The following is a 26507-nucleotide window of genomic DNA, read 5'->3' as shown; positions in this document are numbered from 1 at the left end:
TGTGTGTGTGTGTGTGTGTGTGTGTGTGTGTGTGTGTGTGTGTGTGTGTGTGTGTGTGTGTGTGTGTGTGTGTGTGTGTGTGTTCTCCAAGGTCTCTGTGGTGGCACCACTGTATCAGGAACCATGATAGCAGCATACAGAGCTGGCATCCCTGTCTTTGTCAAGTGACTCAAAGTGGCTGTTATTTAGTCAGGATCATTATAAGCTGATAATAAAACACTATAAGGAGTCGTAAATCTTACATGGTCATCAATTGTACAATGTATTACAACCGCTTCATAGTGCAGCACACCTGTCTTTTTCTCCTGACCTACAGCGGGTACTCTGTCCTTGGATCTACAGAGCGACCTGCTATTAGCTGTGCCCATCCCTGAGGAGCGTGCAGCAGCCGGCCAACCGATTGAGGACGCTAGACAGGCTGCTCTGGCAGAGGCCAAGTAAGGAATGCATTAGGCTTAAAGGGATGTTCCACTCAAAATGGAACATAATATGATTTTTCATGTTGCCTCGATTACAATTGCGACCTATAGCTGAATCCCCATGTTCTTCTGGATATGTATTTTGCTTACTTAGGTATTTGATAGTGATATTGTGTTTTGTCAGTATCGCTACAGAGCCCCATTCACTGAGCACTTAGTCTTTTGGTTCTCATGGTCTGTCTGTGCTCATGTTGTTTTTCTGAACGGTTATTTCCTGATCTCTAGATAGCTGCTCGCATGGCTGACATCACAGGAAGTCTCCTTTATCACAAGAGTCTCTTTGTGGTTGCACTAACATGAGAACAAAATGGAAGTTTCAGTGTTTCACCTTAGTGACACGATTATGTCTCTGTTTCCTTCTAATTTCCCCTCTAGTGCCAAAGGCATTAGAAGAAGAGATGTGACACCCCCTTCATCCTTCAAAAGGTCAACGAATTGACCAGAGGAAAGTCCGTCCTAGCTAGTTACCTTCTCAGATCAATACCGTGACACAAGAAACTATGGTAGAGGTAGAGAGAGAGAATCAATCTCTGTGTAAGGTTAGACATTGTGGGGAAAAAATGTAATGATCTGACATATTGTTGTTCTTAAATATATATATATATTATATATTTATATATATTTCTCCATATAACTTTATATGGGGTCCCTTAACCTCATATTCCCAAAGATATCGCTCAACATGCATAATAGTGCCAGGTTGGGCAGGCAGATAGCCTGTGCACTGTCTGAACGAATACAGAAGAAGAGGACTATTCCTGGTCTTCACGTAAAAAGAGGAAGAGAAAGATTCTGACTCTCAAAAATTGTGAGTACCAGTCATATGTTCCTCATCAAATGCAGGTGAACCCCTCTTATCTTGTCTTATAGAGTGCACCATCTTTCCCCACTGTAGTTTGAGCATGATGGACAGTGTGTGACATGCTTGCTGTACAATACCACTGTGGCTTGTTTAAAAAAAAATCATAGGTGGCGTGAACGTGGATTTTATTGCAATGGGGAAAACAGAGTAGCTTGTGGTACGTTCACAGAAACTCACACAAGCTTCACATAGGCTTACATCAAACACACTGTACTGTATACTGTGGGCTTATGTCTATAACATTCAGATTATGTTAATATAATGGGTTTATTTGATTGAGACATAACTACTTTTATATTTCACATTTGGACAGACGAATACTGGAATTGTTGGCCATGTTGGCTTTGTTGGCCCTGGTGGAGTAGGAAGGAACCTTGCTGGTTCGTTTCTAATTTCCTGATCTGCAAAACTTCAACTGTTTATGAGGATATGGTGTACAAATATTACATTGAGTTAATGTTGAGTTCTTTTGGGATGTTTTTCCCAACAGACTCTCTGAACAGAATGGGACAAAGACCTCTGTTCATCTCAGCCATTGGAACTGACTCTCACAGTGATGCTGCACTGAACTACTCTCAGCACATGGTACATATGCAAAGAAGTTTAGGAGCGGTGTTGTGTGCTCTTATTTCAACTCTAAATCGGGCCCTTAGCGACTGGTAACAACTGTTTGTTATGACCAAAAGCAAAGCAGAATGAATCCCTCTCCCATAGTATTCCGGCATGACATTAAATTACTGCTTCTTCTTGTTGTTTTATCTAAGTGCACCAGTGGCGTCGCCAGGCTTCAAGAGCAGAGGACCGCAACTTATTGTGCCGGGATGACTGAGAACGGTGACCTGAGTCTCGGATTGGGCGACAGGCATAACCACCAGCAAATCACAGAACAGTATGTGAGTATTTCTGAAGCAGGTACGAGACATCAAACTCTATATATATCAAGTTGTTGTTGATATATTTGTTGTTGTTGTTGAGAATAGCACTGAAATAATAACAACTTTACCCAGGACTAAATTAGAGGGAATGTCAAAATATTTCAACAAACAGGTGTCCCAGTTTGAGGAAAACGTTTCAGGGGTTCTCTCGTGTGTCTGTATGGCAACCACAATCGACAGTCGTCAATAGTGATCGATCACCATTTTTTCACCATCCGTGTCACTGTTTCACCTGTCTTTGTGCTGGTCTCCCCCACCAGGTGTCCCCTCATTATCCCCTGTGTATTAATACCTGCGTACTCTGTTTGTCTGTTGCTACTTTGGCTTGTCCCGTCAAGTCCTACCAGCGTGTTCCCTGTGCTCTAGTTTTTGGTTGTCTTAGTCTTCACAGTTCTGACCTTTCTGACTGTCCTGATCCTGCCCGCTGTCCTGTACCTGCCCGACTCTGATTTGGATTACAACCCTTTGCCTGCCCCTTGAACTATAATAAACTCTGAGACTCGTACTATCTGCCTCCTGTGTCTGCATCTGGGTCTTAGCCTGAGCCGTGATAATCGGTGCATGTCTGTTTGATCAGGGTCCATTCACAAAGAATCTGAGTAGAAGTGCTGATCTAAGATCAGGTCCCCCCCTCTCCATATTATCTTATTCGCCATGATTTAAAAGGCAAAACTGATCCGATATCAACAGCACTCCATCTCTGAGACGCTTTATACATACGGACCCTGATCTGATAAACTTGTGTTGCAGTGTGGTATGAGCCAGCAAATAACTGACAAGGCATACAATCATCTCCTGTCTGACAGCTGGAAGGCCCTGGCCTCCACCTCCCCCAACCTGGCTGAGCTGTGTACCATGAATAAGACATTAGGCCTTCCAAAACCTTCAGGTAGCTGCAATACTTCAGCAAATGCTGTACTTGGATCATTTCTAATGCGTGTATGTTTTTCATCACCATCCTCGGGGACCACCAACCACTTCACATATTTGAACTATTCCAACACTATCTGATTTATTAACCAGTCAACTAATCATCAAGCCCTTGATCGTTTGAATCAGATCTTCTAGTGTTGGAATTTAACAAAGATGTGGAAAGGCTGGGGATCCCCATGGATTGGGTTGAGAAATACAGATTATTTAAGAGTGTGTGTATATGATGAGCATATTACGAATGAGAATGTGGTCTTGTCTTATGGCGGCAGTGCTGCCTAGCTTTGTGGAGGAGGTTCTGAGTTGTGCCATGGTTCTCACATGCCCCCTATTGGACAACCTGCACTGTGTGGTGGTGACCCTGGGGGCCATGGCAGTGCTGCTGTGTGGTGGTGACCCTGGGGGTCATGTCAGTGCTGCTGTGTGATGGTAGCCATGGGAGTGCTACTGTGTGGTGGTGACCCTGGGGGCCATGTCAGTGCTACTGTGTGGTGGTGACCCTGGGGGCCATGTCAGTGCTACTGTGTGGTGGTGACCCTGGGGGCCATGTCAGTGCTGCTGTGTGGTGGTGACCCTGGGGGCCATGTCAGTGCTGCTGTGTGGTGGTGACCCTGGGGGCCATGTCAGTGCTACTGTGTGGTGGTAACCCTGGGGGCCATGGGAGTGCTACTGTGTGGTGGTGACCCTGGGGGCCATGTCAGTGCTACTGTGTGGTGGTGACCCTGGGGGCCATGTCAGTGCTACTGTGTGGTGGTGACCCTGGGGGCCATGTCAGTGCTGCTGTGTGGTGGTAACCCTGGGTGCCATGGGAATGCTACTGTGTGGAGAGACCTGCCGCCTAGGAGAGGAACAAGGGTAAGCGGTGTGAATACCTATAGCATACCATGATGGGAATACCATGATGATGATGGTTTTTGTTTGTCAGAAGGGTCAGCTATGCACCATCCACTACCCTGCTTTGGCTCAGACCACAGAGGAAACAGTGAATGTCTCAGGAGTAGGAGATTGGTATGAAGATATGTAGGGGCAGGGAATAAACACATGAAATGAAAAAATACTTAATTGACTTCATAGGTGAAATTAGGTTTCCCACTCACCCCTCTTTCCCCTCTCCTTAGTCTTGCAGTTGGGATAACGGCTGGGATGTTCCCGGGCAGAGACAGTCAAAGCTGTGTTAAGATGGGGCTCCTGGCAACATGCCTGTCACTGCCCTCCCCACACCCCACCTGCCCAACTCTGACCACAGACTATGTTGAACCAAACAATGTCCAACCACCCCAACCCTGGCCTTAACCCACCCTCATGTGGATGGAGGAATGAGGAACAACTATCTTTATTATGTTGTTTGACCATCAAAATAACTTTTCAATGATTAGTTAAAACGCCTCATCTACCACAGTGACAGAATGGTGATAATTTGCATACATTTTAAATAAAATACTTTTATTTGTACTTTTCTTCTATTTACTACATTATTTCAAATGCCTAGGCAAATATAACATGCATGTTTACAGTTGCCTAGCCATAGCCTTGACCTGCTATAAGTGTTCTTCTTCGGTGAGGTTTAATGGTGGCTGTCATCCAATATGTTATATTAGTACCACCAACTAGGTCCATTACACTTTGTGATACAAAATGGGAAAAGGGAACCGAAAAACAATTATATACAGTACCAGTCAAAAGTTTGGACACACCTACTCATTCCAGGGTTTTTCTTAATTTTTTATTATTTTCTACATTGTAGAATAATAGTGAAGACATCAACACTATGAGATAACACATATGGAATCATGTAGTAAACAAAAAATGTGTTAAACAAATTAAAATATATATTTGGGATTCTTCAAAGTAGCCACCTTTTGCCTTGATGACAGCGCTGCATACTCTTGGCATTCTCTCAACTTCATGAGGTAATCACCTGGAATGCATTTTAATTAACAGGTGTGCCTTGTTAAAAGTTAATTCGTGGAATTTCTTTCCTTCTAAATGCGTTTGAGCCAATCAGTTGTGTTGTGACACGGTAGGGGTGGTATAGAGAAGATAGCCCTATTTGGTAAAAGACCATGTCCATATTATAGCAAGAACAGCTCAAATAAGAAAAGAGAAACGACAGTCCATCATTACTATAAGACATGAAGGTCAGTCAATCTGGAAAATGTCTAGAACTTTGAATGTTTCTTCAAGGGCAGTCGCAAAAACCATCAAGCACTATGATGAAACTGGCTCTCATGAGGACCGCCACAGGAAAGGAAGACCCAGAGTTACCTCTACTGCAGAGGGTAAGTTCATTAGAGTTACCCAGCCTCAGAAATTGCAGCCCAGAATAAATGCTTCACAGAGTTCAAGTAACAGACACATCTCAACATCAACTGTTCAGATGAGACTACGTGAATCAGGCCTTCATGGTCGAATTGCTGCAAAGAAACCACTACTAAAGGACAGAAATAATAAGAAGAGACTTGCTTGGGCCAATCTGTCTTTTGGTCTAAGTCCAAATGTGAGATTTTTGGTTCCTACCACCATGTCTTTGTGAGACGCAGAGTAGGTGAACGGATGATCTCCACATGTGTGATTCCCACCGTGAAGCATGGAGAAGGTATGATGGTGTGGGGATGCTTTGCTGGTGGCATTGTCAGTGATTCATTTAGAATTCAAGGCACACTTAACCAGCATGGCTACCACAGCATTCTGCAGCAATATGCCAGATTTGCACTTAGTGGGACAATCATTTGTTTTCCAACAAAACAATGACCCAACACAACTCCAGGCTGTGTAAGGGCTATTTGACCAAGGAGAGTAATGGAGTGTTGCATCAGATGACCTGCTGCTGCTTTTGCAACAGCTAATGGGGATCCTAATAAAATAGCAATTTCCTGGCCTCCACAATCACCTGACCTCAACCCAATTGAGATTATTTGGGATGAGTTGGACCGCAGAGTGCAGGTAAAAAAGCCAACAAGTGCTCAGCATATGTGGGAACTCCTTCAAGACTTTTGGAAAAGCATTCCAGGTGTAGCTGGTTGAGAAAATGTCAAGTGTGTGCAAAGCTGTCATCAAGGCAAATTGTGGCTACTTTGAAGAATTTAAAATTTGTTTAACACTTTTTTGGTTACTAAATGATTCCATATGTGTAATTTCATAGTTTTGATGTCTTCACTATTATTCCACAATGTAGAAAAGTAAGTGTGTCCAAACGTTTGACTTGTACTGTATATACAGTTGAAGTCGGAAGTTATACATACACTTAGGTTGGAGTCATTAAAACTTGTTTTTCAACCATTCCACAAATGACTTACTAACAAACTATAGTTTTGGCAAGTCGGTTAGAACATCTACTTTCTGCATGACACAAGTAAGTTTTCCATCAATTGTTTACAGACAGATTATTTCACTTATAATTCACTGTATCACAATTCCAGTGGTCAGAAGTTTACATAAACTAAGTTGACTGTGCCTTTAAACAGCTTGGAAAATTCCAGAAAATGATGCCATGACTTTAGAAACTTCTGATAGGCTTATTAACATCATTTGAGTCAGTTGGAGGTGTACCTGTAGATGTATGTCAAGGCCTACCTTGAAACTCAGTGTCTCTTTGCTTGACATCATGGGAAAATCAAAAGAAATCAGCCACGACCTCAGAAAAAAATTGTAGACCTCCACAAGTCTAGTTTATCCTTGGGAGCCATTTCCAAATGCCTGAAGGTACCACGTTCATCTGTACAAACAATAGTATGCAAGTATAAACATCATGGACCAACGCAGCTGTCATATCGCTCAGGAAGGAGACATGTTCTGTCTCCTAGAGGTGGGAAAAGTGCTAATCAATCCCAGAACAACAGCAAAGGACCTTGTGAAGATGCTGGAGGAAACAGGTTCAAAAGTATCTGTATCCACAGTAAAACGAGTCCTATAGCGACATAACCTGAAAGGCCACTGAGCAAGGAAGGAGCCACTGCTCCAAAACCGCCATAAAAAAGCCATACTACGGTTTGCTACTGCACATGGAGACAAAGATCGTACTTTTTGGAGAAATGCCCTCCGGTCTGATGAAACAAAAATAGAACTGTTTGGCCATAATGACCATCGTTATGTTTGGAGGAAAAAGGGGGAGGCTTGCAAGCCGAAGAACACCATCCCAATTGTGACGGGGGTGCTTTGCTGCAGGAGGGACTGCTGCACTTCACAAAATAGATGGCTTCATGAGGTAGGAAAATGATGTGTATATATTGACGCAACATCTCTAGACATCAGTCAGGAAGTTAAAACTTGGTCGCAAATGGGTCTTTCAAATGGACAATGACCCCAAGCATGCTTCCAAAGTTGTGGCAAAATGGCTTAAGGACAACAAAGTCAAGGTATTGGAGTGGCCATCACAAAGCCCTGACCTTAATCCCTTAGAAAATGTGTGGTTAAAACTGGAAAAAGGGTGTGCGAGCAAGGAGGCCTACAAACCTGACTCAGTTTCACCAGCTCTGTCAGGAGGAATGGGCCAAAATTCACCCAATGTATTGTGGGAAGCTTGTGGAAGGCTACCCAAAACGATTGACCCAAGTTAAACAATTTAAAGGCAAAGCTACCAAATACTAATTGAGCGTATGTAAACTTCTGACCCACTGGGAATGTGATGAAAGAAATCAAATTTGAAATAAATCATTCTCTCTACTATTATTCAGACGTTTCACATTCTTAAAATAAACTGGTGATCCTAACTGACCTAAGACAGGGAATGTTTCCAAGGATTAAATGTCAGGAATTGTGAAAAACGGAGTTTAAACTTATTTGGCTAAGGTGAATATAAACGTCTGACTTCAACTGTATATATATATATATATATATATATATATATATATTTTTTTTTTTTTTCATAAAATGTGTTAATATAATAATAATTACCCTACCAATTAACCCTATACTCATTAAATCCCATCACCTTAATCCACTACTTTGACCCTATCGGATCCTACCCTAGGCCAATGACCTGAGAAGACGGGACACTACAACTCAACATACCCTGTGACTCTACTGAAGTCAAATCACGTACCCCAATGCACTTCTCTGCTGCTTTCACCGCAGCATCTATTTTCCATGATTTACATTCCATTTCTGCGGGACAGTTGATAACCATTGCTATGAACTCTAAGAAGCCAACCTTACTGAAGCATAAATCACTCATTGGCCTATCCCTCTGTGCTGGCACCAATCTACTATTCACAGAGTTCCTCTCAGAATCCCTAACCCTCGACCCATCCTCCTCTACTTTCTTCACTGCCTCAGCATACCTTCTGCACTACTTTGACTCTAGCCACCTCAACCTGCCTCTCTCGCACCCAACACTTCCGATCCCCACCAACATGGGCACCCCTACAGTTGACACACAAAACTTTATCCACCGAAACTACACAATCCTGTACCCCATGCCCTCCTGCACACTTCACACATCTTGGAATCTCCCTCCTACACGCTCGAACAGGATAACTGATATATCCTAACATGACCTTGTTGAGTAAAGACTGAAAACTCAAAAGGACTGACAGTGACTTCTGTTTCACCACGCTCACTACCGGGTCTGCGTCGCACTAAACGGTGGGCGTCACAAACACCGTGAATCCTCAACTTCAATTGCTCCCCCATCACACTTAACGCTACCCCAGAAAGCACTCCTTTCAATGGTGTCCTATTCCTAAGAGCAAAGGAAGGAACTGATCTTCACCCAATTTGAAGAAAGTCCACTTTGGGTTACGTTCCTCGACTCAACAGCACCCACCATCTTTTCAACCCAACCTGAAACCATCCATGGGATCAGCAAAAAGGCCTGGTTCCACCCTCTTCAAAAATCTCACTCCCACTGGACCGAATGTATCTTTATCATAACCATGTCCATCAATGCAACTTGACACCAATCTCCCTCGACATACCCTCTTCAACAGAGTCAAACCCATCCTCTGCCTCCCTCCGTTTTTTCAACCTCCTCTCTCTTTCCCTCCAATCCTCCTCCCTTAACCAATTACCCGACTCCTTCTGAAAATATTAAACTTTTCCAAGCCGAAATCTATTTTTGGCCTCCTCGAGAGACATGCTAGCCCTGTCTTGCAGACGGGTCACAAGGAGTAGGGGTGTTAACCCCCATGTCCTGGCTAAATTCCCAATCTGGCCCTCATACCATCATGGCCACCTAAACATCCCCAGATTACAATTGGCTCATTCATCTCCCTTCCTCTCCCATGTAACTATTCGCCAGGTTGTTGCTGTAAATGAGTGTTCTCAGTCAAATTACCTGGTAAAACAAGGGTTAAATAAAATAATAAATAAAGTACTCCCTCTACTTCAAACACACTACCAGGCACATTCCCAGAAGAGCCGGGATTTTGTTTACCAACCACCAAATTGGACATTTGCCCGTCATAAGTATCCAGACTGAAAGCATAATTAACTACATTTCACACAATGCATTGTTGATAGCCTCCCACGCAGCCTCAGTACGTACTGAGCGCTTGCCCCATTCCCTCCTCCCTATTTTAACGCTAGTTAAGATGGTGGTTAGAGCGTAAAGTGTCTCTACAGATAAGAAAGAAAAGGGCAAAACATCTATCAAGCCTTTTGAATTATAGCGAAATAATAAACCTAACATAATCTAAAGTGTCTATCTATACAAATCTGGACAGTTCAGAGACATTAGCAATCCCCGCCCAATTTGGTGTGACTGTCCATTTGGAGTGGAATCCCTGTAATACGGACAGGGTAAGTGGCTAGCAAGCTAGCCCGAACTATTATTGTAACTGTCTGCTACTGATTTCGTGGCAAAATAGCATTAGCTCCATGGTTGCATAAACGAATTGATACATTTTCTGTGTCAATGCCATCCTTTGCATCGTTGTCTATTTGTGGATTTAATGAACTGTCAATGGTTTACTGTGTCGGCGTCTGTTAGCTAGTAAACTAACGTTAGTAGGCCGCAGCCGCTAGCTAGCCAAGTTAGCTAACTGCGAATGCCAGCCTGGACTCTGAAGTTAGCTTGTAGGCTAATGTTAGCCTATTAGCACCTTCGTCGGTTAGCAAGCTGTCACTTTGTATTCACAAGACTCCGTGTCTTGTGAACTTTGGTTAACTATTTATTCAACCCAACATTAAGTGCATGTCCTTTTACTCGTCGACTTGAGTATTTTATATATTGTTTTAGCACCTGAACGGCTAGCTGATACATAATGTCATGCCGTGAACTAACATTAGAGAATCATTGCAAACCATTCGCAACATGCTAACGTTAGTTAGCTATCAAGCTGGTTGGAATAGCTAGTAACTATCAGTCAGCTGACGTTTGCTGCTTGCTTGTACAGCTGCACCAGAAAGAGGATAGGGGCACGAAGCCCTTCGTATTTAGGCTGTAGTTTAGCAACGGGTTTTGAATTGCAATTCAACCAACTAGTGTTACCCTTGTAGCTAACGTTAGCTGGCATGTAGCTAGCTAGTTTTTGACGATATATTTATCCCACTTACAATCAATAACTAGCTCTGTTTCAGTAACATCCTATTTGCAATTTACATCCCGGACAAGCGCAAACTCATCCTCAACAAACCCCAAGATTCGATAGGCCTGTTTATTTGATCAACCTGTGATGTAATACAGTTGACAGCTACACGATAGAACGCCCTCCTACTGTCAACACCACCTCATTCGTTTGTGACTTCCACAAGCCACTACTTTGTAACAACTGCTAACAGGCAGAAGATATTGATGAGCCTCATACCATTTAGCTTAGGCTACATGATAATAGGACATCCCTCTTTACCAGTACTACTAACTAACTGAGCAGGTCCAGTTTAGGCCTACATTTTGCATTGACGGTAGTGTGTAATCTTCATGTTCTCCATTATTCACAATTTATATTCTTCAGAAATGCTCCAAATAGAGTTTGAGTAACATTTGTGTCCATCTCAACTTTCTATCCTCTCATCCCTTACTACGCTTCTCACTCCCAGCCCGTGACCAGCCGTGACATCTGCTCCACCTCGCCGTGCCATAGGATGTCCCACAGCCCTGAGATAAAGGACGACTCCATGGAGTGCCCTCTGTGCATGGAGCCGCTGGAGATTGACGACGTAAACTTCTTTCCCTGCACCTGCGGCTACCAGATCTGCCGCTTCTGTTGGCACCGCATCCGCACAGATGAGAACGGCCTCTGCCCTGCCTGCAGAAAGGTACATAACCTATCTTACCCTGGCCCTTACCTTAACCTTCCGCTGGCACTGCCTCCACACAGACAAGAACAGCCTCTGCCCATCCTGCAGAAAAGTGAGCCTGGCTGGCGGGTGGTGCTGTCAATAAACATAGGTGTTATGCAAATGTGACATACAATCTCGTAGAATATTATTCTGCTCCCAACTCTCCTCAGAAGGATATACAGTGCATTTGGAAAGTATTCAGACCCCTGGACTTTTTACACATTTTGTTACTTTCCAGCCTTATTCTAAAATTGATCAAATATGTTTTCCCCCTCATCAATCTACACACAAAATACCCCATTGTGAAAAAGCAAAACTCTTTTTTTTTCTTTTTTTTTAAACGGATACCTTATTTACATAAGTATTCAGACTAGAGGTTGACCGATTAATCGGAATGGCCGATTAATTAGGTTCGACTTCAAGTTTTCATAACAATCGGTAATCTGCATTTTTGGACACCGATCATTATGCACTCCACGAGGAGACTGCGTAGCAGGCTTGACTACCTGTTATTTGAGAGCAGCAAGGAGCCAGGGTGTGGTGCTAGCTAGCTTTAAATGTATCTTATAAAAAAACAATCAATCTTAACATAATCACTAGTTAACTACACATGGTTGATGATATTACTAGTTTATCTAGCTTGTCCTGCGTTGCATATAATCGATGCGGTGCCTGTTAATTAATAATTTAATCATAGCCTACTTCGCCATACGGTTATTTAACAAGCGCATTTGCAAAAAAAACACTGTCGTTGCACCAATGTGTACCTAACCATTTACATCAACGCCTTTCTTAAAATCAATACACAAGTATATATTTTAAACCTGCATATATAGTTAATATTGCCTGCTAACATGCATTTCTTTTAACTAGGGAAATTGTGTCACTTCTCTTGCATTCTGTGCAACAGAGTCAGGCTATATGCAGCAGGTTGGGCCGCCTGGCTCGTTGCGAACTGTGTGAAGACCAACTTCGCCAAACGGGGGACGACTTATCAAAAGTGCATTCGCGATAAAAGCACAATTGTTGCACGAATGTACTTAACCATAAACTTCAATGCCTTTCTTAAAATCAATACAGAGGTATATTTTTTAAACCTGCATATTTAGCTAAAAGAAATCCAGGTTAGCAGGCAATATTAAACTAGGGAAATTGTGTCACTTCTCTTGCGTTAATTGCACGCAGAGTCAGGGTATATGCAAGTTTGGGCCGCCTGGCTCATTGCAAACTTAATTATGACATAACATTGAAGGTTGTGCAATGTTTCAGGAATATTTAGACTTACGGATGCCACCAACAGTTACGTATTTGACTGAAAGAATAAACATTTTGTTTTTCAAATTATAGTTTCCGGATTTGACCATATTAATGACATAAGGCTCGTATTTCTGTGTTTTATTATGTTATAATTAAGTCTTAAGACTGCTCTATCAAATCAAACTGAGCGGTGGCAGGCAGCAGAAGGCTCGTAACTATTCATTCCAACAGCACTTTTGTGCATTTGCCAGCAGCTCTTTCCTGTGCTTCAAACATTGAGCTGTTTATGACTTCAAGCCTATCAACTCCCGAGATTAGGCTGGTGTAACCGATGTGAAATGGCTAGCTAGTTAGCGGGCTGCGCTCTAATAGCGTTTCAATCGGTGACGTAACTCGCTCTGAGACCTTGAAGTAGTTGTTCCCCTTGCTCTGTAAGGGCCGTGGCTTTTGTGGAGTGATGGGTAACGATGCTTCGAGGGTGGCTGTTGTCGATGTGTTCCTGGTTTGAGCCCAGGTAGGGGCGTGGAGAGGGACGGAAGCTATACTGTTACACTGGCAATACTAAAGTGCCTATAAGAACATCCACTAGTCAAAGTTATATGAAATACAAATGGTATAGAGAGAAATAGTCCTATGATAACAACAACCTAAAACTTCTTACCTGGGAATATTGTAGACTCGTGTTAAAAGAAACCACCAGCTTTCATATGTTCTCATGTTCTGAGCAAGGAACTTAAATGTTAGCTTTTTTACATGGCATATATTGCACTTTTACTTCTTCAATACTTTGTTTTTGCATTATTTAAACCAAATTGAACATGTTTCGTTATTTATTTGAGGCTAAATTGATTTTATTGATGTATTATATTAAGTTAAAATAAAATTGTTCATTCAGTATTGTTGTAATTGTCATTATTACATTTTTTAAAAACAAAATGGCCGATTTAATCGGCATCGGCTTTATTGTGGTCCTCCAATAATCGGTATCGGCATTGAAAAATCATAATCGGTCGACCTCTAATTCAGACCCTTTGCTATGAGACTCAAAAATGAGCTCAGGTGCATCCTGTTTCCATTGGTCATCCTTGAGATGTTTCTACAACTTGATTGGAGTCCACCTGTGGTAAATTCAATTGATTGGACATGATTTGAAAAGGCACACACCTGTATATGTAAGGTCCCACAGTTGACAGTGCATGTCTGAGAAAAAAAACAAGACATGAAGACAAAGGAATTGTCCTAGACCTCCACCAATCAGGCCTTTATGGTAGAGTGGCCAGACGGAAGCCACTCCTCCAGAAGCCACTCTTCCATAAATGGCACATGACATCTCGCTTGGAGTTTGCCAAAAGGCACCTAAAGGACTGTCAGACCATGAGAAACAAGATTTTCTGGTCTGATGAAACAAAGATTGAACTATTTGACCTGAATGCCAAGTGTCACATCTGGAGGAATGCTGGCACCATCCCTATGATGAAGCGTGGTGGCAGTATCGTGTGGTGGGTATGTTTTTCCGTGGCAGGGACTGGGAAACAAGTCAGGATCAAGGGAAAGATGGAACAGAGCAAAGTATAGAGAGATCCTTGATGAAAATTAGAATTTGTTTTTAACTGACTTGCCTAGTTAAATAAAGGTCAAATAAAATGAATAAAAAACCTGCTCCAGAGTGTTCAGGACCACAGACTGGGGCCACGGTTCAACTTCCAACAGGACAACGACCCTAAGTACACAGTCAAGACAACGCAGGAGTGGTTTCAGCACAAGTCTCTGAATGTCCATGAGTGGCTCAGCCAGAGCTCGGACTTGAACCTGATTTAACATCTCTGGAGAGACCTGAAAATGGCTGTGTAGCGACTCTCCCCATCCACCCTGACGGAGCTTGAGAAGATCTGCAGAGAAGAATGGGAGAAACTCCCAAAATACAGGTGTGACAAGCTTGTAGTGTCATACCCAAGGAGACTCTAGGCTGTAATCGCTGCCAAAGGTGCTTCAACAAATTACTGAGTGAAGGGTCTGAATACTACTTACTTATTTAATACATTTGTATACATTTCTAAACATGTTTTTGCTTTGTTATTATGGGGTGTTGTGTATAGATTGATTGGGGGGGGGGGTAATTGAATACATTTTAGAATACGGCTGTAACAACATAATGTGGGGAAAAATTAAATGGGTCGGAATACTTTATGAATATGCTGTACCTACGTACAGGTGAGCTTACCTGTCTTTCTATCTCTGCCCCCTACCATCCAGCCGTACCCGGAGGACCCTGCGGTGTACAAGCCCCTGTCACAGGAGGAGATTCAGAGGATAAAGAACGAGAAGAAGCAGAAGCAGAACGAGAAGAAACAGAAGGTGACAGAGAATCGGAAACACCTGGCCAGTGTCAGGGTGGTGCAGAGAAACCTGGTGTTTGTTGTCGGGCTCTCTCAAAGGCTCGCAGACCCAGAGGTGAGACAGGACGCACACACACACTCTCTCTCACACACACACACACACGGGGTCAGGGTGGTGCAGAGAAACCTGGTGTTTGTCGGGCTCTCTCAAAAGCTCGCAGACCCAGCGGTGAGACAGGACACGCACACACACACACACACACACACATACATAGGGTCAGGGTGGTGCAGAGAAACCTGGTGTTCGATTCCACAATATAAGCCTACTACATAAATCTAGACGTGAGAGTGAATCGTTTTTTTTTTTTTTTTTTTTTTTTTTAACCCTCTCTTTTATAAAATGACTAAACGGTTTCTAGTTTATCTTTTATGCAAATCTTGAGGCCCCCTCACGCCCAAAGGAAACGCTGGCATACCGAAAATGAAGATATTTAGTGAATTTCCTACCTAAAATGTCAAGACTGCTGCCACTTACATAGGCATACATTTGATGTCTATGCTATGGGCTGACTGTGGCTATCCCACGGCTGGATATGAGAAACACTGCTCTTTGTCTAGGGGTAAATATGTGGTCCTCTGTAGCTCATTTGGTAGAGCATGGCACTTGTAACGCCAGGATAGTGGTTTAGATTCCCGGGACCACCTGTACGTGAAGTGAATGCATTGCATGACTAAGTCTCTTTGAATAAAAGCGTCTTTCAAATGGCATGTATTATTTTTTTTATAGTTAAGGTGGCAAAATTCCACACATTTTCCAAAATTCTCAGGTTTTCCAGAAATTGGGAATCCTCCAACTAGGATTTCTGGAAAACCTGGGTGTTACTTGGGTGTTATTTTCCCACATCCGTTTTAAGCTAAAATGCCATGGGTTTCTTGTTCTATATGAAATATATTCCATGTGATCGACTATCCCATTCCCTTTACAGTTAACCCATGCATGCTTGTTTGCCTGGGCAATGTTTTTTGCTGCTTAAATGAGCTGTTGCACAGATGTGGGTGAAGATCAAAAGAATTTAGAACACTGTTCTAACACACACACACACACATGCTAAATCTAAGTCCCCAGCCCTCCACTGTGTTTCAGCCATAGTGTGAGCGATATAGCATTTAATCTCACTATTCTCTTACTTGATCATATTTCTGGTCTACTGACCTAGCTATATTTGTTTTCCCTCCCAACTGTATTTATACAATTCTGTTTGTGAACAATTTCCCCATAATTCTAGAGCATAGTACAATCATCCCTCTATTTGTCTCTCCACAGGTTCTAAAGAGGCCAGAGTATTTTGGGAAGTTTGGGAAAATACACAAGGTGGTCATCAACAACAGCACATCATATGCAGGTTCACAGGTAAGAGCTGGTTTTATGTGGCTCAGTTGGTGAAAGGCACGGTTGTGGGTTCAATTCCTGCAGAGATCCCATACAGAAAATATTTACACTGACTGTACTGTAAATCACTTTGGATAAAAGTGCCTGCTAAGTGTCACATCATAAGATGTGGGATTATTCAAACGTTGGTACTCTTTCGATACCAGAACATGAAAAACGGTTCGGTGTTAGAATTAGTTTCTTCTGATATTTCTGTCAAATGTCTCGCGTCGTCTACTGATTGGGAGAGGGGAGCTAACACGATGCTGGGCTGCAACATGCTCGCGCCCCACTCATGCTGCACAGTTAACACATTTGAATAATGCAACACGGCATGTAGAAATGTTGCAACTGCAAATAACTTCACAAAACATGGTCCATTTACAGACTAGAACACTACAATAAGATACCGGTCGCTTTCAACTTTGTAGGCGAGCTTTCCTTGCTAGCTTACAGCGGAAGTTAACGTCAGTTCACTACCCTAGTACTTTGTTTGCGATATTATATGAACATAATGCGAAAATAGGCTGATTTCAAAGCTCATTCTCACCTAAAACCATAGTCATTGCCAAAAAAACTTCTCGTTTCCTCAGCATCACGTCTCTCCAGTCTCTCTCACTGTGTGAATGACGTCATTAGGTCTTCGTGTGCACTTTTATAGAAGAGATCGTTTCTTCTACGCAAATGTGGATCAGTACAATAAAATAATTCCCAAATGGAAGGGAATTGTTAGTCCCATGATATCATCCAAAACATGCTCACTAACTCAATGCAACACACACACACTCCTATTGAATATGTATTCACCTGTATTGTGAATAGGCATTGGCCTATTTTTATTTACCCACTTTATCTATAGAGATTTACCATTCAAATAAATGATTAGCATGAAGTTATGTAGTTTTGTTTTTACCAAAGTCAAATTGATTGTGTAATTGGTTCGTTAATGCACACATGGTTGTCCCTAAAAAAAATCCACCACATTTTTAATGATATTGAGCATCGAAAGATCTGTCTGGTTCAAATGCCATCCTTTGACTTTGGCTAGTATATGTGGGATTGAATTCAACAGCAGGTGATTTCCTCTCAAATGTAAATATGGAGAATGGGACATGAACTACCTATTTTAAACCTATTTATTTTCTGATCCACAGGGTCCCAGTGCTAGTGCCTATGTCACTTACATCCGCTCTGAAGACGCCCTCAGAGCAATACAATGTGTGAACAATGTGGTGGTGGACGGTAGGACACTCAAGGTGTGAGACTTAACACACAGGAACAGACATTCAGGGCCAGTTTCCCCAGACACAGATTAAACCAAATCCTGGATAAAATAAATTCCATTGAGGGTTCATTTTAGTCCAGGATGAGGCTAAATCTGTGTCTGGGAAACTGGTCCTTGAAGTATTTGGTGACTTTTTCTAAGGATTGCTATCAAATACTATATGACTTCTGACCTCAGCTGAAGAGAACATTCAACAGAATGTCATCACAAGTACATTTTCACTGAGCTTTCTGTGTTTGTTTGTATTACAGGCTTCTTTAGGCACAACAAAATACTGCAGTTACTTCCTCAAAAGCATGCAGTGTCCCAAACCAGACTGTATGTATCTACACGAGCTGGGGGACGAGGCGGCTAGCTTTACGAAAGAGGAGATGCAGGTCAACAAACCGTTATTCTTCCTGTCTGTGTTTGTGTTGCTGGGCGAATAGAGATGGCAGATGACTTGATGTAATGTGTTGTACTTGCCTGGGTGTCAGTAGGCCAGGGCATATGTGTTTGATGATGGTGACCAATCCAGTTTCTTCTCTTGGATCAGTAGAGTTAATTAATTCAAATGTAAGGGTTAGACCTGGCTGTGTTTATATATTCTTCCCTTTTAGAGAATTATTTTTTTGGTGTCTGCCACAATTTTGTATTGTATTCTTACTTCAAATTACTTCAGACCTCCGCATTAGTGTTTCTTGAATCTAGCCTGGTCCCAGATCTGTTTGTTGTATAGCCAACTCCTATAGTCGCTGCCCTACAGTTGAATTGAGTTAGGTGCACAGTGGGAGCATTGTGTTATTATTCACTGCTAAAATGACTTGATGTAATGTTTGTGTCCTTAGGCCGGGAAACACCAAGAATACGAGCAGAAACTACTCCAGGACCTCTACAAAATGAACCCCAGCTTTCTACAAACACCAACGTGTTCAGGGGAAAAGTCCAAAAGCAAATCTTCAAATTCTACACAAAGGTACATTTGGTGTTTTGGTTCTCCCCTCTATCTTTTTCTTCCACGCAGCATCCCTTGATTTGATGACATTGACCTTATTTGGGGGGGGCAGGACTGAGGTTGTGGAACCCTGGTCGACACAATGTATTTGCATATTTATTTCTTGCAGTTTCTATTGTGTGCTTTAATTGTGAGACCTTGTGTGAGTAAGATCCATTGATACATGTAATGAATACATTATTTGAATGGCAAATAAACTTGATATGTGAAACCTCTCCCCGCAAACCCAAAAAGCAAATATTTGCACTGAAGGCCGTGGCACTAACAGCTAGAAGACCGCAGGCCGCAGTTCTCTCTCCAAGTCTTCCACACAACATCTCTCTCTTCCATGCTGACCTCTTGTTTTTGTCAATTTCTCAACACAGACCCAGCAACGGCAAGGACGGGTGGCCAACACTATCGGTGTATGGTGGCAAACTGGCCAATGGGCTGTCGGAGGACAGGAAATCTCCTCCGCTGCTAGACTGCTGTCTGGACCCAGAAGTCATGACCTCAGACGGGTTAGGACTTGGCTTGGGGCCGGACACAGGGATGGGGTCTGTCCAGGGGGCTGCCCTGTCCCCCTTCTCTTCTAATTGTGACAGCAACGGGTAATCTATAGTAATATAGTAGTACATTAGTGGGGAAATGGGGATACCTAGTCAGTTGTACAACTGAAAATGTCTTCCTCATTTAACCCAACCCCTCTGAATCAGAGAGGTGCGGAGGACTGCCTTAATCGACGTCCACGTCTTCAGTGGTTTAACTGCCTTGTTCAGCGGCAGAACTACAGATGTTTACCTTGTCAGCTCAGGGATTGGATCTAGCAGCCTTTCGGTTACTGGCCCATCGCTCCTACCCGCCAGGCTATTAGTCTTATATTAGTGAGGCTGGACACAGGGATGGGCTCTGTCCCACTTCTACTCCAATTGTGACAGTGATCCCGTTATTACCGGGACAGACATACAGGCTGGCTGGAGTCGAGCTAAACCAAGCTGTACCGAGAAGACAAGGTTACACATTCACTATAGTTGCTGAAAAGGGAAATGTGAACAATAGAGTGAACTGAAAAGGGTATAACTCACAGGCCAAACTGGCCACCTTTTTTTGCTCCCTTTTGTTAGGCCATGAACTACACAGCTGCGTAGTCTGATGCTGGTCTGTTTCTCTTTCCCTCTAGTCCCAGCGACAAACCTCCGGAATCAATAGGTATGGTGAATGGAGAGACTTTACAACAGGTAAGAAGACTTCTGCTACCTTTAAATAATTTAACATGTAGAAGTAAAGTATTTTACTCATTTGAATGTCTTTTCAATATTCTTATAAATGTATAGATAATTACTTTATTTACATGTAGTACATAGGGATGGTATTAGAGAAATGATTGTCATATATATCCAGACTAGACTGTTTCTTCCCTGAGCCATTTTTAAATGCCCAGTGTCGTCCAAAATGGGACTTTCCTGCTTTTTATATATATTTCCACACTGAGGTTCGAATAATACAGTGAAAATTATGATAATGTCATTTTAGTGTCAGAGCTGTTTGAAAAGACCGGCTGAAATTTCAGCATGTGTTGGTGGGATGGAGTTTTGGCCCGCCTGGTGACATCACCAGACCAATAAGAGTTCCAAACCCCTCTGCCAATAATAGCTCCTCAATCAATCAGACCACTCCCAGACAGTCCTAGCAAAATTATTGATTGGGAAATTGCTCTTTGCTAAGAAGCATTTTTTCAAATGTATTTTGGACCATTTTAATTGAAAACAATCACAGTAAGGTACTTAATTGTTACCAAGAAATTATTTGAGATTGACATAAAAACAGCTGCATTGGTTGGACCTTTAAAAGATTTGTTTTCATTATGAATTATTATTGTTTACAAATGTTAGACGGTATTAACGGTATCCCCCCACTAATTTAGTCCCCTTATTCCTCTTTCCCCCTTCCAGATGCCGAACCGCGAGTCCCCTTCCCCTCCCCCGGGGCTGACTAAGCCCCCCAGCAGTCTGGTGGTTCCCATCACTGTAGCAGACCTCACCGCCCGCTCGCCCTTCGAGGGGGCTGCTGCAGAGTCCCAGTCCCTGTTCTCCGACAACAGTAACTTCAGACACCCCAACCCCATCCCGTCCGGCCTGCCCCCCTTCGCCAGCTCGCCAAGAGGGGGATCCGACTGGCCCATGACCCCCGAACCACAGAGCCTCTTCGCATCAGGTGGGTTGTGTGGGGCAGAATCACGCAGATGCACGAGCGCACACGCACTCCGTCACGGTTAAGAAACAATGCTTCCGTTAACAAAGGCAGTTTCTGCTCCACTGTTTGAACCTTGTGCCAATGAAGACAAAAGTTACACACTTGTCTCTCCTTGCTGTGGATTCATTTGACTGACGTTGCTAACCACTTGCTAACTCTTCCACCCTTGCTCTCCTCAGACACAATACCGGTCTCCTCCTCCACAGACTGGCAGGCAGCCTTCGGCTTCGGCTCTTCTACTAAACAGCAGCAGGACGACGACCTGGGCTTCGACCCCTTTGACGTGACACGGAAGGCCCTGGCTGACCTCATTGAGAAGGAGCTGTCAGTCCAGGACCAGCCCAGTCCCCTGGGGTCCCCCAGCCCCTTCGGCCTCCACCACCCCGGGTCCCACCACGGCCTCCACATGCCCCTCTCCAACCCCAACCATTTCCCCAGCAGCATTGGACCTCCACCCCGCCTCTCTCAGCTCCACCACAGGCACATTTCTAGCTCCTTTAGTTTCCCTGGTTCCCAGAGTCAGAGCAGTCATCATGGTGGAAGTCAGGCTGCCCAGGCCGCTGCAGCTCGGCATACCTGGATGGGCATGCCTCCCTCGGCACGCAGCAATAACCACCTCCTCTCACACTTGAACCACTCGGCCAATGCTGGAGGAGGTCATAGCAACTTCCTGGACTTGAGCATGCCTCCTCAGCACCACAGTCACAATACAGGGCTGGGAGGGATCCCCATGTCAGGTAGGATACCCTGGGTCTGTTTTCTGGGAGTGTTGGGGTCAGTTATGTCCCCTGTCAAATGGAATTGACCCTAACCCTGGTTGAGTCGGGTTTTTTGCGCAATCTGTTCAGTATGAACGTACAAGCATTGAACTTCAAAACATATGTAATCGTTTTGCCTGTTTTGATCATGTCATATTGACCTTGCGAGAAACATATTACATGCAGATGCATTTCTGTGTTTTGCCCTGTGAAGACTTACAAATCTATATGAAATGTCTTCTCTACCGTTGATATCTTTTTTTTACAGAAGCAAAGCAGCACTCCTTATGTTCTCACTTATCCCTGATTTAAATGTATTTTTCTCTCTCTCTGCAGAAAACAGCAGTTCTATAGACGGCCTCAATGTGAAAGAATGGCAGGATGGTTTGAGAGCTCTCCTCCCCAACATCAACATCAACTTCGGGGGTCTCCCCAACTCCTCCTCCTCTTCTTCTTCCTCCTCTTCCTCCAGTATGAACCACATGGGGGGTCCTGGGGGGCTAAATGGGCCAGGGGGACTCTCACACAGTCTCAGCTGGGATGGTACGGCCAGCTGGATGGACCCAGCTATCATCACAGGTAGTGAGTAACTTTACGTTTTGTTTATTATAAACAAATGTATCTGTGTTGTATTGCACCGGTTTCCCAAACTCTGTCCTAGGGATCCCAAGGGTTGCATGTGTAGTTTTCACTACACAGATGATTCAAATTGTCACTTCCAACCAGAATCTACATCTTCATTCACCTCTTTCTTTCTCTCCTCAGGCATCCCAGCCTCAGCAGGCAGCAGTTTAGACTGTCTCCAGGAGGACCAGAACCCTCCCCACTGGCTCAAATCTCTCCAGGCCCTGACAGAGATGGACGGCCCTGCACTGCCATCACTCCCCCAGCAGCCCCAGAACCAGCAACACCAATCCCTCCACCACAGCCACCACCATGGCCTCCTAGACCAGGCCTCCTCACACCCACACCTCCACCACAGAGCAGGCTCTGGTTGGGCCCCCTACCTGCCCGGCCTGACCCAGCCCACACACCCCAACCCCAGCCAATTCCACAGCCCTCCCCCAGGCTTCCAGACAGCCTTCAGACCCCCAGGCCAAAGCGCCACAGAGTTGCTACAGAGCGCCTCCGCCGGGGACCGCCACTAAACTAAAGACAGATTACAGCAGACTACCCCCGACCCACGTCGTAATCCCGATTCCCCCAATGCAATACAGATACAGTACACACACTAATCTGCAGATGATCAGATTATGAAAATGATTAACAAAATAACAAGGCTTTCTTTTTCTTTCTCCTTCCTCCTTTTTTTCTATTCTAAAGGCCTATTTGTTTGTTTTGGTTTTTGTGGCACATGACATGAATGACCTGTTAACCCTTTGTCTGCTACTGACCGGCCCCACTGAGCTCCAGTAGTCAGGGTCGCCTTCAGTAGGATGCACTGTAGTCAAACGTTTTCAAACGGAAAAATGAAAAGGAGAGTTTCTTATTGGGCAGATAAGTCCATGTCCCTCATGGTTTTCTTTTGTTTGGTGCATAATGAACACGACCCAGATGAATTGTTTGGGATCAGACCGGTGCTGACTACTCTGAGCTTCACGTGGAGTCTGTCTGTATGATCTGGACGAGCACAGAGAATAGGAGCAGTGATACTTTTTGTGACACCCAAGACGATAACTCCAAATGTACAGGAGTCAAGATTAGCTAACGTGAGTCATTTTTAAGAAGTAAATTTATGATTAAAAATGAAACCTGTAGGAAAATCGTCGTGAAAAAAAGTGAAGTCATGATTACTCTTTGAGAATGAAGCAACAAACTGAATAGTGAATCTGCTCTTAAAGCTTTGCCCCAATGGCCCTCATCCTCCCCACTTTGAATAAAACAGGAGACTGAATGAAACGGTTAACACTCACTCAGTGCAGAGAAGCTTTAAGGCGAACTATAACTTTTAAGGCAAAAATGATACCAAATGCCTTTTAACTGATTAAGAGGAGGTAAGATTGAAAATCTTTAGAGAAAAACATGGGTAAAAATGACTTCAGGCTTGTTTTAATTGGTTCAGATGACAGAAAATGATGCAGACAGAGATGGTCACAGATGGATATAATGTTAGGATGTGGGAGTTGAGGGCACAGCCAAGCCAATCTGATTCGGCTTCCCTGTTAGGCAGGGTCACAATGGTCACGTTCCAGGCTGACAATATTGCAGTCACGCTGCACTCACGCAGCAACCGATGGTCATCGACTTTGCTGAATGGTGTCAGTCTGCTATATCATATGCGGTTAACTGATATAACTGATTAGCTATACCTGATTAACTAGTTAGCTGATACAGGCATTGTGAGATCTGGCAGGCAACTGCAATGTAGTCTGCCTGGAATGGACCCCAATGGCCTGTCTTGTACAGGTCATTAAAACCCACATTCCCTTTGGGGTCATGGTGCCCCATCCTGTAAGTAGAGGCAAGATTCAGTTCGACCTCTGTATCAGAGGATGGAGCACTGCCTAACTGGGGGACTGACCGCCAGGGTTGGAAGAATAATAATTAGTCTCATGACTTCTCAGATTGGAAGAAGAATAGGCCTAGTGTCAGGATACCAGACCTCAGCACGTTACATGCTAGTTCTGGGGAAACTAAGAATGGCTGGAGTGAAGGCTAAAAAATGATGAACAATATTTAAAGGAAAACACCCCAAAATGATATTTTGATATCATTTCATTAGTTGATTGTTGAAGTCCCAATTTTTTTGCATGGCAGCAATCAAGTTAAGATGTTTAACATTCAAAATTCAGATTTACTGCTGTTATGCTCTTTTTTTTCATAACATGCTGCGTTTTGCATCATATGAAGCAAAATGCATCATACCGGCTATTTTTTTTTTTCTTCTGTTTTTTGAAAGTTTGCGATCATAACAGCAGTGGACTGAATGTTTTGGGGTGGAATTTTACTTTAAAAACTGTTGGAGGGAAGATGTTGGCTAAAAATGGGACATCCTAAGATGTAGAGTTTGGTCTGATACGCACAGTGCCACTGTGTGGCAACTACAGTAGCTAAACCCTTATCAGGAAAGTCACAAGAAGACCCAACAGATGAATGATGAAAAGGCTTCCTAGATGTCACAATGTCCTTATATGCACCTGTAGAAAAGAGTGAGAATTTAAATAATGTCATGCGATAATCGGAGATTGTGTGAAAGGAAGGTGCTAGAAGACGACGACAAACGATGGCTAGCAATTTAATCCAAGGAGCGCTCCGCCTCTCTCTGGGCCTTGAGAATGAATAACCTCCCTTCACAACCTTTTATGTTTAAGTCTTAACTCCATAATATCTACATCTTTATCGCTCTTTCTCTCTCCTGCTATATCCCCTATTAAAACATTATTCACTAGAAACATGAACTGATCCAGGTGAAACCAACAATCAGTCATACTTACTGTGGTTTTTAACGTGATGCGGAGATATAAAACACAATGAGGAGCTTAAAGGAATTGAACTGTCCACTGCCCGTCTGGAAAAACAAACCTTAAATAAAATGAAAAACCCAGTGCTCGAGTTGGCTCTTTTTGTTGTCTCAGAGATTCACACTATCACGTTTCAATGTTTTTTTTTTTCTTCAACTTCAAATATTACACAGGCTGTTCTAATCTATCATAACTTGTAACACTGGCTATATCAACAACTCCCAGGGTCTGTTTCCTGGACTCAAGATTAAGCCTAGTCTTGGACTAAAAATGTATGTCACTGGAGAATTTCCATTGAGCAATCTTTCTAGTCCAGGATTAGACTTGATCTGCCCCCGGGAAACCGAGTCCTGTTTCTGACATAACATGTGATTGATCTCCACAGCATGAAGACCAGCATTTTAAGACCAGAAGAACATTTGAATTACCTTAACAAATGTTAATGTCTTTAGGCTTTCTCTCCACTAGGGGCCAGGCTGTCTTTACTCAGTACTCTGGCTCTGCAGTCCAAACACTGGATGTCCCAAATGGCACCCTATTCCCTATTTACTGCACTACATTTTTTACTAGGGCCCTGGACAAAGGTAGTACACTAAATGGGGAATAGGATACCATTTGGGAAGATGCCTCTGTCTACCCAGACAAGGTTACAGAGAGCTTGGTGGAATGGTGATGCTGAAGGTTGTCTCTGGGTACATTGTCTTCATTGATTCTCCCCTGTAAAACTAATTTTCATTCTGTCCCATCTGATAATATTGACATTGTCCTAAATTGATTTATTGACTTTGAGAAAGATGGCAGGAGTATGTAGCTAAGAAGATATCTGCCTTTTTTGTTTGTGTGTGTATATGTGTTATATATATATGTGTGTGTGTATGTGAGAGAGGGATGAAGTTTGTATTAGTTATTCCATATGCAGTCCTCAACCTCCCCCTGTGCTGTGCAGCCAGATAGCCTATGCTCTATACTGTAGCTACCTGCAGCAGAATAGCAGTGGGCTCTGTAGCTACCTGCAGCAGAATAGCAGTGTGCTCTGTAGCTACCTGCAGAAGAATAGCAGTGGGCTCTGTAGCTACCTGCAGCAGAATAGTAGTGTGCTCTGTAGCTACCTGCAGAAGAATAGCAGTGGGCTCTGTAGCTACCTGCAGCAGAATAGCAGTGGGCTCTGTAGCTACCTGCAGCAGAATAGTAGTGTGCTCTGTAGCTACCTGCAGCAGAATAGCAGTGGGCTCTAGCTACCTGCAGAAGAATAGCAGTGTGCTTTGTAGTTACCTGCAGCAGAATAGTAGTGGGCTCTGTAGCTACCTGCAGCAGAATAGCAGTGTGCTC

The 26507-nt window shown here is 43.4% G+C and overlaps 1 protein-coding gene across 8 annotated transcripts in view; it reads left to right on the top strand.

Annotated features, from left to right (window-relative positions):
* Window positions 1-25261, top strand: part of LOC118400885 (CCR4-NOT transcription complex subunit 4-like) — a 34206-nt gene extending 8945 nt beyond the window's left edge. The window contains exons 3-20 of one of the 8 annotated variants that reach the window (XM_035797881.2): window positions 317-437; window positions 855-1287; window positions 1449-1498; window positions 1655-1721; window positions 1832-1926; window positions 2106-2234; window positions 11184-11402; window positions 14937-15134; window positions 16344-16430; window positions 17603-17704; window positions 17985-18110; window positions 18561-18688; window positions 19093-19317; window positions 19887-19944; window positions 20659-20920; window positions 21139-21696; window positions 22054-22299; window positions 22483-25261. In XM_035797881.2, the coding sequence (XP_035653774.1) occupies window positions 1846-1926; window positions 2106-2234; window positions 11184-11402; window positions 14937-15134; window positions 16344-16430; window positions 17603-17704; window positions 17985-18110; window positions 18561-18688; window positions 19093-19317; window positions 19887-19944; window positions 20659-20920; window positions 21139-21696; window positions 22054-22299; window positions 22483-22865 (2802 nt within the window). In that variant the 5' untranslated portion in view covers window positions 317-437; window positions 855-1287; window positions 1449-1498; window positions 1655-1721; window positions 1832-1845 and the 3' untranslated portion in view covers window positions 22866-25261. Of the gene's footprint in view, window positions 1-316; window positions 438-854; window positions 1288-1448; window positions 1499-1654; window positions 1722-1747; window positions 1927-2105; window positions 2235-2266; window positions 3166-9704; window positions 9945-11183; window positions 11403-14936; window positions 15135-16343; window positions 16431-17602; window positions 17705-17984; window positions 18111-18560; window positions 18689-19092; window positions 19318-19886; window positions 19945-20658; window positions 20921-21138; window positions 21697-22053; window positions 22300-22482 lie in introns of those variants that run through there. The other 7 variants (XM_035797882.2, XM_035797883.2, XM_052474662.1 and 4 more) reach the window with 7 other exon arrangements.
* Window positions 25262-26507: the final 1246 nt, after the last annotated feature.

Source organism: Oncorhynchus keta, chromosome 22, assembly GCF_023373465.1.
Source record: "Oncorhynchus keta strain PuntledgeMale-10-30-2019 chromosome 22, Oket_V2, whole genome shotgun sequence".
Lineage (NCBI taxonomy): Eukaryota > Metazoa > Chordata > Actinopteri > Salmoniformes > Salmonidae > Oncorhynchus > Oncorhynchus keta.
The sequence above is the reverse complement of the archived record's forward strand: the minus strand, read 5'-3'. Positions and strand labels throughout refer to the sequence as shown.